This window comes from Panthera leo, chromosome B1 (assembly GCF_018350215.1).
Source record: "Panthera leo isolate Ple1 chromosome B1, P.leo_Ple1_pat1.1, whole genome shotgun sequence".
Classification (NCBI taxonomy): domain Eukaryota; kingdom Metazoa; phylum Chordata; class Mammalia; order Carnivora; family Felidae; genus Panthera; species Panthera leo.
Genome location: NC_056682.1, coordinates 86766019 through 86782703, shown reverse-complemented (window position 1 = coordinate 86782703; position 16685 = coordinate 86766019). Strand labels below are relative to the sequence as shown.

The window sequence follows — 16685 nt, the reverse complement described above, 5'->3', positions numbered from 1 at the left end:
GACTCTTAACTGACTGAGCCGCGCAGACACCCCAGAATTTGTAAATGGTGCCTGTTAAGTATTCAGTAATCCTTAGTGGTCACTGGCATCATTTTTAGGATGGGGAGAAAGAAAGGTGCCCAATAATCTTTAGTTTTCTTATGTTTTGAAATTTTTGTAGCCTTACTACATTGTAGTCCTTATGGGGGTCTGAGTCTTGGCTGGCACTGTGTTTTAAGTGCAAAAATAGTATGTGAAGTGTTGTTTTGGGTTTTTTCCCCTTGGTGCATAATGAACAGGTTTTCTTAAAGCATGGGGACAGGGCCCCGGGGCAGAAAGAGCTGCCATATGTGAAGTCTTTATGTGTTCACTTTTAGTTATTAATTCCCTAGCTTGGGATTTTGCACTTACTTTGACATGTCTGTATGTTACCAGAAAGTTTTGGGAAATACAGCCTTAAGAAATAACTAAGTAAGCTCATATGTTCTTGGGACTAGGAACAGAAAAGAAAAACCGAACACATGGGAAAAAATGAGTTGGGACTTCCCCAAATCCCTCTTTTCTTTCTGTCTCATGACTTTTTGAGAAGAATATTTTTGAAGTATAGAAAATCTAGGTTGGATACCAGAAATATAAAGACAGACGTCAGGGAAGATTATCCATAATTTGGGGTAATTGAAGTCTCTGGAGCAGCACGGAGACAACTTTCCAGCAGTGACTTCCTAGCTTTTGTGATCGTATGTGCTACCAGTTTAAAACAGTTTAAAACATGGGGCGCCTGGGTGGCTCAGTCGGTTAAGCGGCCGACTTCAGCTCAGGTCATGATCTCGCTGTCCGTGAGTTCTAGCTCCGCGTCGGGCTCTGTGCTGGCAGCTCAGAGCCTGGAGCCTGTTTCGGATTCTGTATCTCCCTCTCTCTCTGACCCTCCCCCGTTCATGCTCTGTCTCTCTCTGTCTCAAAAATAAATAAACGTTAAAAAAAAATTTTTTTTTAAACAAAAAAACAGTTTAAAACAAATTTAGTTATGTGCTCTGTGTTTGTATGAATTGTATACATGTCTGCTTTCAACCTCTTATATTGTCTTTAAAAAACATATTTTTAATGTTTAATTTTGAGAGAGGGCACAGGTCGGGGAGGAGCAGAGAGAGAGAGGGAGACAGGATCTGAAGGAGGCTCCGCGCTGACAGCAGAGAGCCCGATGCGGGACTCGAACTCACGAACAGTGAGGTCATGACCTGAGCTGAAGTGGTATGCTTAACCAACTGAGCCACCCAGGCGCCTGCCTCTCTCTCTCTCTCTCTCTCTCTCTCTTTCTCTTTCTCTTTCTCTTTCTCTTTCTTTCTCTCTCTCTCTCTCTCTCTCTCTCTCGGAGAGAGATTATATTTTATAAGAAATGTTTTAGACTCATCTTTATTTTTATCCTTACAATAATCCTGGACATATAAAGATATAAAATGCATGTTTTTAGAATGCATAAAAGCAGGTTGATGGCAGAGATAACTCAGTTGTTAGCTAATGGCATACAGCAAGTGGAAAATCAGAATCCTACACATATCTATAGTTATTTCTGTATCTGTACATCTTATGTGTATGGTAAGCGAAACATGAATTCATCCTGTCTCTGACCACATGATTCATTGTAGCCTTTTTTGCTCTTTAACTTAACTTCAGTCTCTGTGAGAAATAGGGTTCCCATCATCCACTACCCCTTTACTTGTTCAACACCAATATATATGAAGCAGTTTTGAGATTAACACCTACTACACCTGTGAGAAACTTTACTAACTAGAATACTGTTCCTTTCGTCTTGAGCCATGTGGTTTCCCATTAAACAGTGTTTTCCAAAATTACTCAGATCAATAGCTCCCTTTTTACTGAACCCCTTCTGTGAGATTGCCATACATTTATTTGTAAAAAGTTAGATTCATTTGTCAAAGTCTGCATTCCCTCTTGAGATCGTCCCACCTCCTGGTTGATATTTTAAATTTGTACACATTAAAGTTTGACAGACAGTTGTTTGGATTTTGACAAATGCATAGGATCGTGTCTCTACCACTCTAGGACTGTGCAGATTGGTTCCATCACCCCAAATATTCCCCTAGTCAGCCACCGCTTCCCCACTCCATCCCTTGGCAACTACTAATCTATAGTTTTGCCTTTTCAAAAATGGCATGTGAACACAGTCACATAATAGGTAAGTTTTAGGATCTGGCTTCTTTCACTTCCAGAATGCAGTTGAGATCCATCCGTGTTGCAAGGATGACTCTTGCAAATCGACAGCTTGATCCTTTTCACGGCTGGATACCGTGTTATTCAGTTGTTTATCCATTCCCATGGTGAAGGGCATCTTAGTTGCTTCCAGTTTGGGATGATTATTAATAAGACTGCTTAACATTTGTGTGTGTATTTTTCTGCAGGAACAGAAGTTTTCAATTCACTTAGCTAAAGTACCTAGGGGCACGAGTTATGGGCCATATGTAAGTCTAGGCTTTATAAAAACCTGCCAGACTGTCTCCTAGAGGGGCTGTACGTGGGAAGCAATAAATGGCAGTTTGTGAAAATTGGTGTCATTTCTTATTTAAATATTTGATAGGCTCACCAGGGAGGCCAGCAGGGCCTGGGCTTGATAATTTGGTATCCTTGCTGCCCTAGTTGAACTACTTGCATTGAGCTTGAGGGGCAGGGGGGACTAGCCCTGGTGCAGGGTTCAGTAGCTTTCATGAACAGAAGCTTCTGTTTGTTGTATGCCTTTGGTCTGTATCCAGAGCATTGACATAGTTGGTTTTGACAGTTCTGTTCAGGTTTATAGTGCTTTTGGGGGGGAGAGGATATGTGGGCTTCTTCATGCCTGTCATGTCCAAAGTCTCCTGCTTCAGCGTTTTTCCCTCTGGTACCCGCCCCCCCCCCCCCATTAGCAAACTAAACATGTATAATAGCCTCCAAAAATTCTCTTGCCTCCATCTCTAGCCACTACATTTCTCTCTCTTTCAGGGCAAAATTTCCTCAAAATATGTCTCTACTCTCTCCTGTTTCCTTTTTTCCCCACAACTCCACCAAAAATTGGAAATGGCTATTGTTAAAGTCACTGAAGTTTTCCATGTTGCTAAATCCAGATGGTCTCAGTCTTTGTTTTGCTTGAACTGTCAGTAGTATTTGGCACAAGAGGGGACTACTTCATGGGTGAAACACTTTCTTTGCTTTGTTTCCAGGAAGATTCCAGAATAGGATCCCCTTATTCTACTTCTCTGGCTTGTCATCCTCAGATTTTCACCACATCTTTCCCGGTTTGCTGCAGAGCTCAATCCTTTGACCTGTTTTCTCTCTACACTCACTTTAGTCTCAAGTGTCCACTAACTTCTAAACGTTTATTTCCAGTGTGTACCTCTCTCCTGAACCCTAGTCGTATCTAATTGCTAAACTCCTATTTTCTGCAAACCCCATCAAATCTTCCTAGCTAGTATTGGAAACCTCCTCTTTCTGGTTGCTCTGCTGGCAATGCTCAGGACCTTTTTGACCATTCTTCTCTCTCAGACCACATCCAGTTTATCACCAAAACTTATTGGCTCCAATTTTAGTATTCATAATCCAGCCACTTTAACTGCTGTCACTGACTAGTCTAAGCTATGACACTGACACTGTCTTTCACCTGGATGATTGTAATTGTCCTCTGATGGCTTTTTCTATTCTGCCCTTACTTCCCTACGGTGTAGTGTATTTTTAAGACATCAGCCAGTGAGATTTTTTTAATTGTAAATCAGATTCTTATTCCTGCTTAACATTTTCAAGTGGCTTCCCCTCTCAGATAAAGGCTCAAGTCCTTAGAATGGCCTACAGTGCCCTGTATAATCTGCTCCCCTGTCCTCACTGCTTCACTTAGCTCTTTATTCATTCAGTGTATCATTTCAGTGCCTTGCTATTTATGAACCCTGCCAAGCGTGGTCCTTTCTCAGGACTTGTATTTGCTGTTCCCTCTGCCCAGAATGTTTGTTCTCCCATTGGATCTCCATAAGACTTAATGAATTTATTGCCTTACCATCTTCACCTCTCTGCTCAAATTCCATCCTTTAGTGAGACCTCCTTGAGCATCCCACACGGATTAGCAGCTCCCCACTTGCTAGCATTCCCTATCTCCCTTTCTTCATTTTTTTCTCCATAGCCGTTTTCACCAGATGACTATCACCTTGTATTTCCCCACTACAGCAGAAGCTCCATGAAGACAGATTTTAGTCAGTTCACTGGTCTGTGTCCAGTGGGCTAGTGTCCAGTATGTGTGTGTTTGAGAGAGGGAAGCAGGACTTTATGGTGGCTACCTGTGATGGGCCAAGTGTTTTAGTCAGCAATTAGAGCTCCATATTTTAAGTCTTTTTCTGGGTATTGTTATCCATTCTGATTATTTTAACCCTTATTTACCCTAGCCCATTCCGCATAGTAAGTACTCGGTTTTTCTCTCATTAGTTCACGTGTATTAATCTTTCCCCAAACACTTGTTAATTTCTTGAGAGAAAAGATCTAACACACATCTTATTGGTATGAGTGCCCATCCCCAAACTCAGGGAATAGAGAAATAAGAATGTAAAATTAATGTACTGTCAACAGATTATCCCTGAGGACTGAGAGATTAGATTAAGAAGATTAGAGTTTTGGGGTGCCTGGGTGACTCACTTGAGTGCCCGCCTTTGGCTCAGGTCGTTATCTTGCAGTTTGTGAGTTTGAGCCCCGTGTGGGGCTCGATGCTGTCTGCCCAGACCCTGCTTCAGAGTCTCTGTCCCCCCCTTTCTCTCTCTCTCTCTCTCTCTCTCTCTCTCTCGCTCTGCCCCTCCCCCATTCATGCTCTCTCCTTCTAAAATGAACATTAAAAAAAAAAAGTTTTCTCCAAGACCACACCCAAGAGAGTAAAAGATTAAATTGTATAGTGTACAGTGAAGGCATAGACTGACGCCCTCCTCCAGGAGTGGGTAGACCTCAGAGACATCTTTCAGCATCATCTGTTCTCTCTTCTAGTTCAGGCTCACTGTGCAGCACGTTGGTTGATTGATTAGTCAGCTTCCCAGGTACTTTACCATTAGAAGGCATGTGCTGGGTCACTGTTATTATAGAACTTGGTATTCACGCTTGCATCAGTCCATCTTAGGGACCATCTTTCAGTTTTCTTTAAGATCTAAGGAGCAGAGACAAGACTATAATAATGCTCCCTAACAATTTCCCTCTACCTAGAATCTTCACAGTTTAGCCTAATGACATCTTTTGCAGCTAAATGAATCCACAGTGAAATAAGAGCAAGAGGTCTACGCTAGTAAAACTTCTTTAAAGGCTTATTTTCAGTGCATTCCATACCCAGGTACAGTTGACTCTTGAACAACACAGGGGGTTTAAGAGTACCGACCCCCTGCACAGTTAAAAATGTGCATGTAAAAAAAATTTGCATGTGACTTTTGACTCCCCAAAACTTTAATAGCCTACTGTTGACAGGAAGCCTTCCTGCTAATGTAAACAGTCGATTAGCACATATTTTGTCTGTTAAATGTATTATATGCTGTATTCATACAGGAAAGCAAGCTAGAGAAAAGAACATGTTAAGAAAATCATAAGGAGAAAAAATACATTTAGAGTGCTGTACTGTGAAAAATCCACATATAATTGAATCACATGTTCCACCTGTGTTCAGGGTCAGCTGTTCTGTTAATATGTGAAATTGTCCATTCTGGGCCTCAAATATGAGAGGAATAAAAGTCATTCTGAATGGTACATGCAAGTTTTCTCAAGAGAAATATGTGTGTCTCTGGTACAAATAATAGAAATGTTATTTTGAGGTTGCCACCAGTTCTAACCTTGATTCATTTTCCAAAAAAAATCTCGAGAAAATGAGGATCCTTTGACAGGCCCTCATTTGAAAGCTGGGTAAGCAGGTATAGAGAGCTGGGCACAGTTAAACACTGACGGAACCAGGAGCGGAATTGGTGTGTTGACATCTGTCCCGTTCAGGCCTGAGTACTTGGCTGTGCCACAAGGTGCCTTCATTGTGTTTGCTATAAAGCTTTGTCTTTCGAGGGCAGATTTAATTTTTGAAAACCACTGAAAGACTTTGAGAGGCTGAGTCAACAGATAGGTGATCAGATTTAATCATTGCAATTAGTCCAAAATGGGTTGGCTTTAACAAGAGTGTTTTCCTTGAGTGTTGTGGCTAAAAGTCTATAAATGCATTTTCAAAACTAAACCCAAAAAAGGACAACAGAGAATGATGGAGTTAGAATATCCATTTGCTTTGTTTCATACCTACGCAACAGTCTCACAATAATAACAATGCAAACACTACCACTACTAATTATGATCTCTGAAAACAGTTTACAGGTTTTTAAATTTTATTGTATTTTGATTTTAGTAATCTGTGCACCCAGCATGGGGCTCATACCCATGACCTCTAGATCAATTGTGTGCTCTTCCTACCGAGCCAGCCAGGCACCCCAGTTTAAAATTTTTAAATTGAATATATATTTTTAAATATTTATTCTTGAGAGAGAGAGAGAGAGAGCGAGAGAGAGGAAGACAGAAAGAATCCCAAGCAAGCTACACACTGTCAGTGTAGAGCCCGACGCGGGACTTGAACTCATGAACCACGAGATCATGACCTAAGCCGAAATTGAGTCAGACGCTTGACCCACTGAGCCACCCAGATGCCCCTAGAATATATTTCAAAAAAAAAAAAAAAAAATTAAATAAATATATTTTCGTCATTGTGGTCCCTACTCCCTGCCCCCTTTCTCAGCTGTATTAAATCTTTGTAAGTTCATTGTGGGATCACATAGCCGTTATATAATGTACTCTCTCAACCCCATTTAGACTTGATTTTCTTTTTTTTTTTTTTTTTTAACGTTTATTTATTTTTGAGACAGAGAGAGACAGAGCATGAACAGGGAGGGTCAGAGAGAGGGAGACACAGAATCTGAAACAGGCTCCAGGCTCTGAGCTGTCAGCACAGAGCCCGATGTGGGGCTCGAACTCACAGACTGTGAGATCATGACCTGAGCCGAAGTCGGCCGCTTAACCAACTGAGCCACCCAGGTGCCCCTAGACTTGATTTTCTAAGCAGTATGTTTAATGCTTACCACCCATCTTATATCAAAGTCCTACCATTTTGGTCTGAAGTTAGTGCTCTAGTTCCAGAGGTGGCAAAATTTTTCTGAAGAGGGCTGGATAGTAAACATCTAGGCTTTGAGAGCCAAAAGTGATCCTATTCCATATTGTGTGTGTGTCTGTGTATGTTTTTAACAACCTTTAAAACCATTCTTAGCTGGAGGACTGTGCAAAAGTACCTCTGGCTAGTTTGTCAGCCCCACTCATTTGCTCAGGAAGGGCTGATGGAGTCAGTCAATATTCCCATGTTGCTAGATATAAATTCCTTGCTCACATGTAGATGAGCCATATATGTAAAGTTTGAGTTATATATTTCAAATATGCAACTTCATTTTCTTCTGGCATAAAACATTGCAATTGAAGTCTGATGATACTTTTAATTTACTTTCCTTACAAGTTAACTCGATGTTTTTGCCTAGATGCCCAAGGGATTTTCTTTTTCTTTACAGTCCAGTTGGTGTTGCTCATTCTGGGTTGGTATTCTCAGGTATGTGATGTGTTTTTCAATATGTAGTTTCAAATATTGTTTTTGTAAGGTTTTTTTTCTTTTTTTGTTTTTAGAATAGCAAAGAGAAGGTAGACCTTTATGCATGTAATGTTTAAATATATCCATGATATGTCTTTTTTTTAACCTCATATAGTTTTTATCTTTTAAACCATTTTATTTATTTCCAGCTTAATTGAGGTATAATTAGCAAATAAAGTAGTATATATTTAAGGTATATGCCACATGATGTTTTGGTATACGAATACACTGTGAAATAGTTACCTCAACCAAGCTAATTAACACATCTGTCACCTCACAGTTACCTTGTGTGTGTGTGTGTTGAGATCACTGAAGATCTGTCTACTCTCTTAGAAGATTTCAAGTATACAGTACAGTAGTATTAACTATAGTTACCATGCTGAAATTACCTCTCCAGAACTTAATTCAACCCTCCATGATTTGTACTCTCAAAAGTTTTCTTGATTTATAGTTTTCAGTATTTGTTTCATTTCCTTGCATTGGTTTTCCTGCTTCAAGAATTCCTTTTACCCATATGTTGGATCGTCTTTGCTTAAGTTTAAGCACAAAACTGTGTCTTTGCTTAAAATAAGCACATAATACTTGCCACTATCTCTCAAATGATCTTTTTTTTTTTTAATTACTGATTCTTGCCTCATTTCTGAGTTTCTTAATTCTGATTTAGGCTGTACTATCATTTTCTTAATGATAAGAAAGCTCATTTGCATTTGTAGTGAGATACAGTTTTGATTTGCTTTCTGGGCATGTCTTTCTGGTTTGCATTCATTGTCTGAAAATGGATGTTACTCTCTTTATGTGAAGGTGTTCCTAACTTTTTAAAAAGAAATGTGGTTCAAGATGGTTTTTCTGGCTTCAAATAACTCCTCCGACCCTAGACTCCTGTTGGACGCTATTCCTCTCTTTTTCATGTTCATTTTTGCACACTTGTTTTTTTATCACAGTAACCACCCCAAAACTCAGCCTGACAAATGAAACTAAGCTACATCAGGCTAGTAGCTTGCTTAGAGCCTGACATACGTCAAATATTGCTGTACATTTCAAATTTAAAATACCCCGTGGTAACATGGGAGTTTGTTGTGGTGCTCTGTGACATTCCGGTCTACAGTTTGGGTGGTGCTACTCTTCTGGAGACTACACTTGAAAAACCAGTAAGACCTTTCACTTCTTTTTTCTTAAAAACTAGAAGTACAGAAGAAAGATTTTCAAAGTTGTACTACCAGCCCAGAAGAAAATCTCTTCCTTTGGACCCATGCATTCAGATAGGCAAGCAAATTGACAAAAATATTTTAATATATTCAAATCAAGCACTTTGGAGACAGGTGTGTGCATGTGTTTGCGCATGTATGTGTGAGAGAGAACAGGCTTGCTTAAATGTATGATGTGTTTGTTTCTTTGCCTTTATTTAGTTTTCTTGCTGGGGGAAAAAAAAACTACGTTGAGTTGATGAAAAGGAACAATAGAGAGCATGCTTGCTTGCTTATTGACCTTGATGTTTAAGGACATTTGGTGGTAAATATTTGAATTTGCCTTTGTGTCCTGCGACAGTGAATATGATTGCTGGTTTCAGGTGCAGTCAGTCAGCCTGCCAGATAATGTATTTTATAAGAAAACTGTGTCTTTTTTTTTTTTTAAGTTTATTGATTTTTGAGAGAGAGAGAGACAGAGCACAAGCAGGGGAGGTGCAGAGAGAGAGGGAGACACCGAATCTGCAGCAGGTCCAGGCTCCGAGCTGTCAGCACAGAGCCCGAGGCGGGGCTCGAATTCAGGAACCGTGAGAGCATGACCTGAGATGAAGTCTGACACTCAACCTACTGAGCCACCCATGCACCCTAGAAAACTGTGTCTTTGAAGAGAAGGCAAGGATATGGATGTGGTAGGGAAATCCAGATTCGTCCATACCAACATTCATCATACACAGAATCTTGAAGGTTGTTCCAAGTAAAATTGACCCTAATTTATGCTTAACTGAACAGAATAAAAGAGCCATCACCTGCTTACAAGTACGGTTTCCCTCATGCTAATTAGTGGGAGATTGTGCTCTCCTCTCCTTGGTGAATTATAATCTATCAGGATAAAAAGTGGAGCACTAGAAAATGTTTTCTGCTCCTCTCCACCCCATTTCTCCTCACAGGATCCCAGGAGATGTGGGCAACCTTCTCTTACCCCTTCTACCTACAACCCCTTTTCTAGATTCTTAAAAAATCTGGCAATTGATATTATAGACTAATATTGCTCAGCGATGTCCAGAGCCTACAGAAAGCCAGAGCCCTGATGTATAGTAGACACCTAAGAGAAACGGATATGGATTTAACCCAACTGTTACTTTCTGTAACGGAGGGATCTATATAGATGAGGTGTCCACAGCAACAGCTTGCTATAACCTAATCTCTTCCAGATTAACATGGGCTTTCTAACATCTGGCTTTTTCCAAACTGGCCTCCAAATTTTTAGTAAAATATTTAGAAAAAGGAATGTGAAGTTTGTTGAGCCATGCTTTCAAGACCGGGTTTATAAATTACAAAGACAAATCCTAAATTAGAAGAGGCCATAAAGATGAAGATATTTCTCCCTTAAAAGAATTATCTTAGTTAATCAGAAACCGACTTTAACATTTGTATTTAAGTTACCTGTCCTAGTAGAAAGCTAGAACCTGGCAACTCCTTTAATCCACCTCTGTGGCAATGGCTTTCTGCATGAACATGGCAACATTGCCCTCTGTCGGGTTCTTGGCTTCTAGGCTTCTAGGGACGGTGAATGTTTTATCTTCTGGTTGAGCGGGGCGTGTGACTGTGCTCTCCTTCCCTGCAGTGTGCTCCATGGGACACGGCACGAGCAGGCTGTATAGTGCTCTCGCCAAGACACTGAACAGCAGCACTGCCTCCCAGCACCCGGAGTATTTGGTGTCACCTGATCCAGAACATCTGGAGCCCATTGATCCTAAAGAACTCCTTGAGGAATGCAGGGCTGTCCTGCACACTCGACCCCCCCGATTCCAGAGGGATTTTGTGGACCTGAGGATGGATCACCCCAGCAGCCACCCACCTATTAGGGTCATGCAGTGGAACATCCTTGCCCAAGGTATGCCTGATGCTTTTGTGCCTGAGCAGTTAAGTTTGCTGTGACTACCTTTCTGTTTCTGCGCATACCTAAAGCACTGATGTGTTACGTGGAGGGAAGAGGCGTGGGCAGATAGAGGTGTAGGAGGACGGGGTGACCAGGGCAGTATGAGGAGCTCCCAGACGGGGAGGGTAAGAAAGGGAGCCATCTGATTTTCACTAACAAATCCAGCAACTCAAGATTTATACCTTACCTCATGTTTGTAGGCTATCCAAATACAATGTCTGCTTCCTAGCACATCCATATTTAAAGGACCCTGTCTTTTATCATTCTCACACTTTCCGTTGCCTCCAACTTTCAGTCCACAGCACTAAGATAGCATTGGCAAGGCAGAAACTAAGTCTGCTGGATGGGTAACATATAGGACTTTTCTGCAGGGAATGGGGCCTCTGTGGATGGTGGTGAATCCGGATATTCTTTTTTTTTTTTTTTTTTTTTTAAATGTTTATTTTTGAGAGAGAGCACGCACAAGCAGGAGAAGGGCAGAGAGGGGGGCAGAAGATCCAAAGTGGGTTCGGCACTGTCAGGGCTCAAATCCACGAACCGCGAGATCATGACCTGAGCCGAAGTCAGATGCTTAACCAACTGAGCCACCCAGGCTCCCCGAGTCTGGGTGTTCTTGAAGCTAGATTCCCACCCATATGCATCTGTAACCGAAGGCTAAGGAGACAATGCTTTAGTTCATTAAGATATTACTTTGTTATGGCAGAAAGCCTGTCTTTCGTAGGTCTGCTGAATTTAAAAAAATGTGTCAGGGGCGCCTGGGTGGCGCAGTCGGTTAAGCGTCCGACTTCAGCCAGGTCACGATCTCGCGGTCCGTGAGTTCGAGCCCCGCGTCAGGCTCTGGGCTGATGGCTCGGAGCCTGGAGCCTGTTTCCGATTCTGTGTCTCCCTCTCTCTCTGCCCCTCCCCCGTTCATGCTCTGTCTCTCTCTGTCCCAAAAATAAAAAAATAAAAAATAAATAAATAAAAAAAAAACGTTGAAAAAAAAAATAAAAAAATGTGTCAGTCGGCTCTCTGTAGAATTGCCTTTCATGTTGCAGTTGAAATTTTAACAAAAAGAAACAAAGGCAGCTTTTTTAAGAAGGGTGTATACCCTGACTTCCCAGTATTTGATTGGAAAAGCTGCCTATTTAAAATCGGTTCCATTCATTCCAAGTAGTGTCTGCATCAGTCCTTATGGTTCATTATAGTTAGTGTCAACGTATAGATGGGGTGCCTGGCTGGCTGTCAGTAGAGCATGTGACTCCTGATCTTGGAGTTGTGAGTTTTAAGCCCAGGTTGGGTATAAAGATTACTTAAAAATAAAATCTTCCTTAAAAAATTAGTGTACAGAGTTAAATATTTACTTCCTCTGACATAGGTTAGATCCCAGGGATTGTAAAGAACACTGTTTCAAGCTAAAACTTAAGATCTTATATCCTAGAATATAGTTACATGAAACAGTTTTGTTGTTTTGTTTTGTTTTTACTTTTTTTTTATTGTTTATTATTTTTGAGAGAGAGACTGAGAGCAAGCAGGGGAGGGGAGAAAGAGGGAGACACAGAATCAGAAGCAGACTCCAGGCTCTGAGCTCTCAGGACAGAGCCCAACACGGGGCTCAAACTCACAGACCGCGAGATCACGACCTGAGCTGTAGTCGGCTGCCCAACCAACTGAGACACCCAGGCACCCCTACATGAAACAGTTCTAATATGAAAGAAAAGAAATTGCTTGCCTCATTTGGATAGGAAGAGGTTATTTAGTTTGGTAGGTTAATGCAGATTAGACAGAGAAGAATCACCCAAAGCATCTGAAGTAGAGGAAGCGTTCTGAGGGTCTTGAGTACTGTCAGACCTAAGGAGACTTCCAGGTACTTAGAAGTCATGTGTCCTGTAGTAGCTGACAGCTGACTGGCTTTTTTATTTCAGCTCTTGGAGAAGGAAAAGACAACTTTGTGCAATGCCCTGTGGAAGCACTCAAGTGGGAAGAAAGGAAATGTCTCATCCTAGAAGAAATCCTGGCCTACCAGCCTGATATATTATGCCTCCAAGAGGTGGACCATTATTTTGACACCTTCCAACCACTCCTCAGTAGACTGGGCTATCAAGGCACATTTTTCCCCAAGCCCTGGTCACCTTGTCTAGATGTGGAACACAACAACGGACCAGATGGCTGTGCCTTGTTTTTTCTCCAGAACCGATTCAAGCTAGTCAATAGTGCCAATATCAGGCTGACGGCCATGACACTGAAAACCAATCAGGTGGCCATTGCACAGACCCTGGAGTGCAAGGAGTCCAGTAGACAGTTCTGTATCGCTGTCACCCACTTAAAAGCACGCACTGGCTGGGAACGATTTCGCTCAGCTCAGGGTTGTGACCTTCTCCAGAACCTCCAAAACATCACTCAAGGAGCCAAGATTCCCCTTATCGTCTGTGGGGACTTCAACGCAGAGCCAACAGAGGAGGTCTACAAACACTTTGCTTCCTCCAGCCTCAACCTGAACAGTGCCTACAAGCTGCTGAGTGCTGACGGGCAGTCAGAGCCCCCGTATACTACCTGGAAGATCCGGACCTCAGGGGAGTGCCGGCACACGCTGGATTATATCTGGTATTCTAAACATGCTCTGAGTGTGAGGTCAGCTCTTGATTTGCTCACCGAAGAACAGATTGGACCCAACCGGCTGCCGTCTTTTAATTACCCTTCAGACCATCTGTCTCTAGTGTGTGACTTCAGCTTTAATGAGGAACCTGATGGACTTTTATAAATGCTCGTCTGTGTCTTTTTCATCACAAGAAGTCTTAACCAGGGATGTTTCAGGAAACTGAAATAGGATAAAAAGTTGCCTGAGGAAGGATTCCCAATTTCTTTTACATCATTTTCCGTGTTTCCAGCATGCCCTTGGGAACCCAGGAATCCCATTAGTCCACAAACCTTTTCCATTAAAACCTACAGCAAAAAAGGTGTTTGCACTCCAGTTTTGGCTTGTATTGTTTTCTTTCCCTTAGCATTACATTTTGATCATTTAAGGGTATTTCAATTAGGCTTGTTTTGTAGCTTTTTCAGTTTAAGGATGCTATATAAAAACAGACTTGCTTGAGTCCTCCGTAGATAATAATAAGTATACAGGAGCAATTTCTCTAGATAGCATTTCAAGTTATTTATTTGTGGGTTTTTAGAATGCCAACAAGATATGCATGGCAATATTTATTTTTTTATATCTTCATGTAAGATGAAGTAAATAAGAACATTATGAACATTTTAAACCCTTGCAAACCATAAGTTATAGAGTAATTTATAGTGATTTTCTTAAATCTCTAAGATATTTTTACTTCAGGTCTAACAGTAGCCGTGTACGAAGGGACTATTTAGCCTGAAGGCATTTTTTTGTTATTTAAGTGACAATATCAGGTTTCCTTGATGCATTCTTCATAAGTAATGCTTGCTATGCCTCCATGTTCCCATAATTGTGTTTCTTAAAGAGATTCCATGGCCAGTCAGTCTTCATTATTTAATCACTGTTTTGCATTTATAGTTTTCCATTGGAATGCTATGGTATATACATTTGAAGTCACCCAGTGTCTATTTGTATTGGACTGTGCTTTTCACAATTAGGAACTGTTACGTGGCAGTAGCTAAGAAAGTAAGTGGGACCTGCTTTTCAGAGATGGGGAAGTAGAAAGCCTATTAACGAAGCTGTCATTGAAATTTCCTAAGATAGCCAGGTGACTAGTTCAAAACATCTAGAAAGAAGAGTATAAAAAGTCTGAAAGATAACCTGGAATTCTTTTCCATAGGAAATAAAAGTGGTAAAGATAACAGGCGAAGCCCCCTCCAAACAAAATCCCAACAAATAACCTATTGGTAATAAACTGGTAAATATTTTAACCCATGAGTTGTAAATATTTAAGAATAATAAATGGTCTTTTAAAGCTAGTGCTTTTAATATCTTGTCTTTTTAGTCCAAAAAAGAATCTGGGAGTAGATTTGATCTTTGCATACTGTTAACATGGTGACCGACAGTATCCATTTACCCACAGACCTTCATTTTCAAAGCGGACAAAGGTGGGTCTGTAGCTGCACATGAAAGGCATCTGTGCTGTGCTTACGTAGTATCTCTAGGCATCAAGGTTGGAGTCCCCCAAAATGGTTCACCCAAATGTTCTGCATTGGAGCTACTTTGGAAACAAATGAGGTTTTCAGTACATTGCACACACAAAATCTTAGGGCTGCCTGGAAGGAATGGTAAGCAGGAAGAACATCTATACCAACTGTCATTCGGTTCAATAATGGTAATCATATGCTGTTGAGAAACAGAATACTGATTAGAATACTCACTAGTACCAGCATTAAATATTGTTTGCCTACCCCAAAGTACACCAGCCTGAAGAGAAACTATCACGACAGCCTTAAGCAAACAATTCCAGATGAGTATGAAAGCCAAAATAATGTCTGAATTTAAAATGTCCACCAATATATGAATTAACGGGCAATGGGTTGAGTGTTAGGCTAGGGGTTGGTGGGAATGCTAATGAACAAAAAAAATGGAAACACCTTGTGACTGTAATGTTCCCATAAATTAAGGAGATGGGGGAAAACCTATAATGGAACTCTTCGTTACGAGTGGTCTTGTGGAGTTACCGTGACAGGAGGCCTAAACACTTCAGTATGCTTGTGTTTGATGCTTTTGTATTTGTCTATTTAAAATGTAATTATGGGAGCATTTAGGTAAATAATTTCTTAGTAGTGTATTAAATCTTGTTGGATTATACTTCATATTTTATTCTTCCTTTTAAGTCTTTATAGACACCTTTGCCTTACGGACTATCCGAGTAACCGGAAGGCAGAATGGTAAGTAACAAATCTGTATTCTAAATTTTTAAGCATGTTCCATTTAACGATTTTCTCTTATTCCATCCCTCTGTACCTTTTGGTTTGGCTTTTCTTTTTATATCACATAATATTTTAGTCGTGGTCATAGTAAGAGTCTTCGGAGAGAAGGTAAAATTGTGCCGATTTGAAGAGAGAATGAGGGGCGATGGATTTTTTTTTCCTCCTCCGTGCCCTATTTCAGTAGATGCCCCTCTACAAGGTGGTAGGAATAGGAATGACCACCTCATTTACTCAAGCAAAGCATGGTGGTGTATACTTACAAAGAAACTAACATTTGAACTCCTTACACCTTTGCCTCTAAGAGCTTTACATATATGATCTTACAGCTGTTCTTTATTATTAATGTTTCTACAACTACTCTTAATTTAAAATGGATGTAAAACATCAAATACGTGGACCAAAGTGACATGACAGCTAATAGTTCTTGACTCCAGAGTACGTGCTCCTTTCCCCTGCCAACATGCTCCTTTGGCCCCAAGTGAGTACAATTGGAGAGAAAAGTGATATGTGGAGGAGGAGATCGGTTCAATGAAAAATGGTCAAACACCTGAGTCAAATACTTTGTAGTACATACGCAGTATAGAACAGAAGCGAGATACAGAGGCCAAATAGTGGCCGAAAGAGTAGATTTCAGTTATTCTGATGGCAGCGAAGTAGTTCAAAAGTAGAATATCTAATACTATTTGCATACTTTGATGGTAGCTTTTTTTTTTTTTTTTTAAGCAGTGAGAACAGCTACTCGGAGTGTTTCAAACTAGAGGAAATTGATGCCAGTATTCTCTATTTGAGCGAATTTTTAAACCATCCAAGGTTTTATAATAGTGAAGGGAATATAATTAGATAATGTGTTTTAGGCTTGAGGAAGCTTATATCCAAGATATAAATTCTAAAAAGAGATAAAAACACATGTTCATAATCATAGTTGATTTCAATTTTAGACAAGGATAGTCATCCAAAAAACAAATGTACTTGCAGAAAGAGCTTTTTTAAATGACATGTATAAAAATATGGCACAGTCCAGCTTTTATCTAGAGTGGATGGATCCCAGAATGGTAGAGGA

General features: G+C 40.6%; 1 protein-coding gene across 7 annotated transcripts in view; it reads left to right on the top strand.

Moving 5' to 3' along the window:
- Positions 1 to 15130, top strand: part of NOCT (nocturnin) — a 28960-nt gene extending 13830 nt beyond the window's left edge. For 2 of the 7 annotated variants that reach the window (XM_042935481.1, XM_042935479.1), the window contains exons 2-4: positions 7560 to 7597; positions 10445 to 10714; positions 12664 to 13709. In XM_042935481.1, coding sequence (XP_042791415.1) covers positions 10453 to 10714; positions 12664 to 13499 — 1098 coding nt within the window. In that variant the 5' untranslated portion in view covers positions 7560 to 7597; positions 10445 to 10452 and the 3' untranslated portion in view covers positions 13500 to 13709. Of the gene's footprint in view, positions 1 to 7481; positions 7598 to 10444; positions 10715 to 12663 lie in introns of those variants that run through there. The other 5 variants (XM_042935476.1, XM_042935478.1, XM_042935480.1 and 2 more) reach the window with 4 other exon arrangements.
- The last annotated feature ends 1555 nt before the right edge of the window (positions 15131 to 16685 follow it).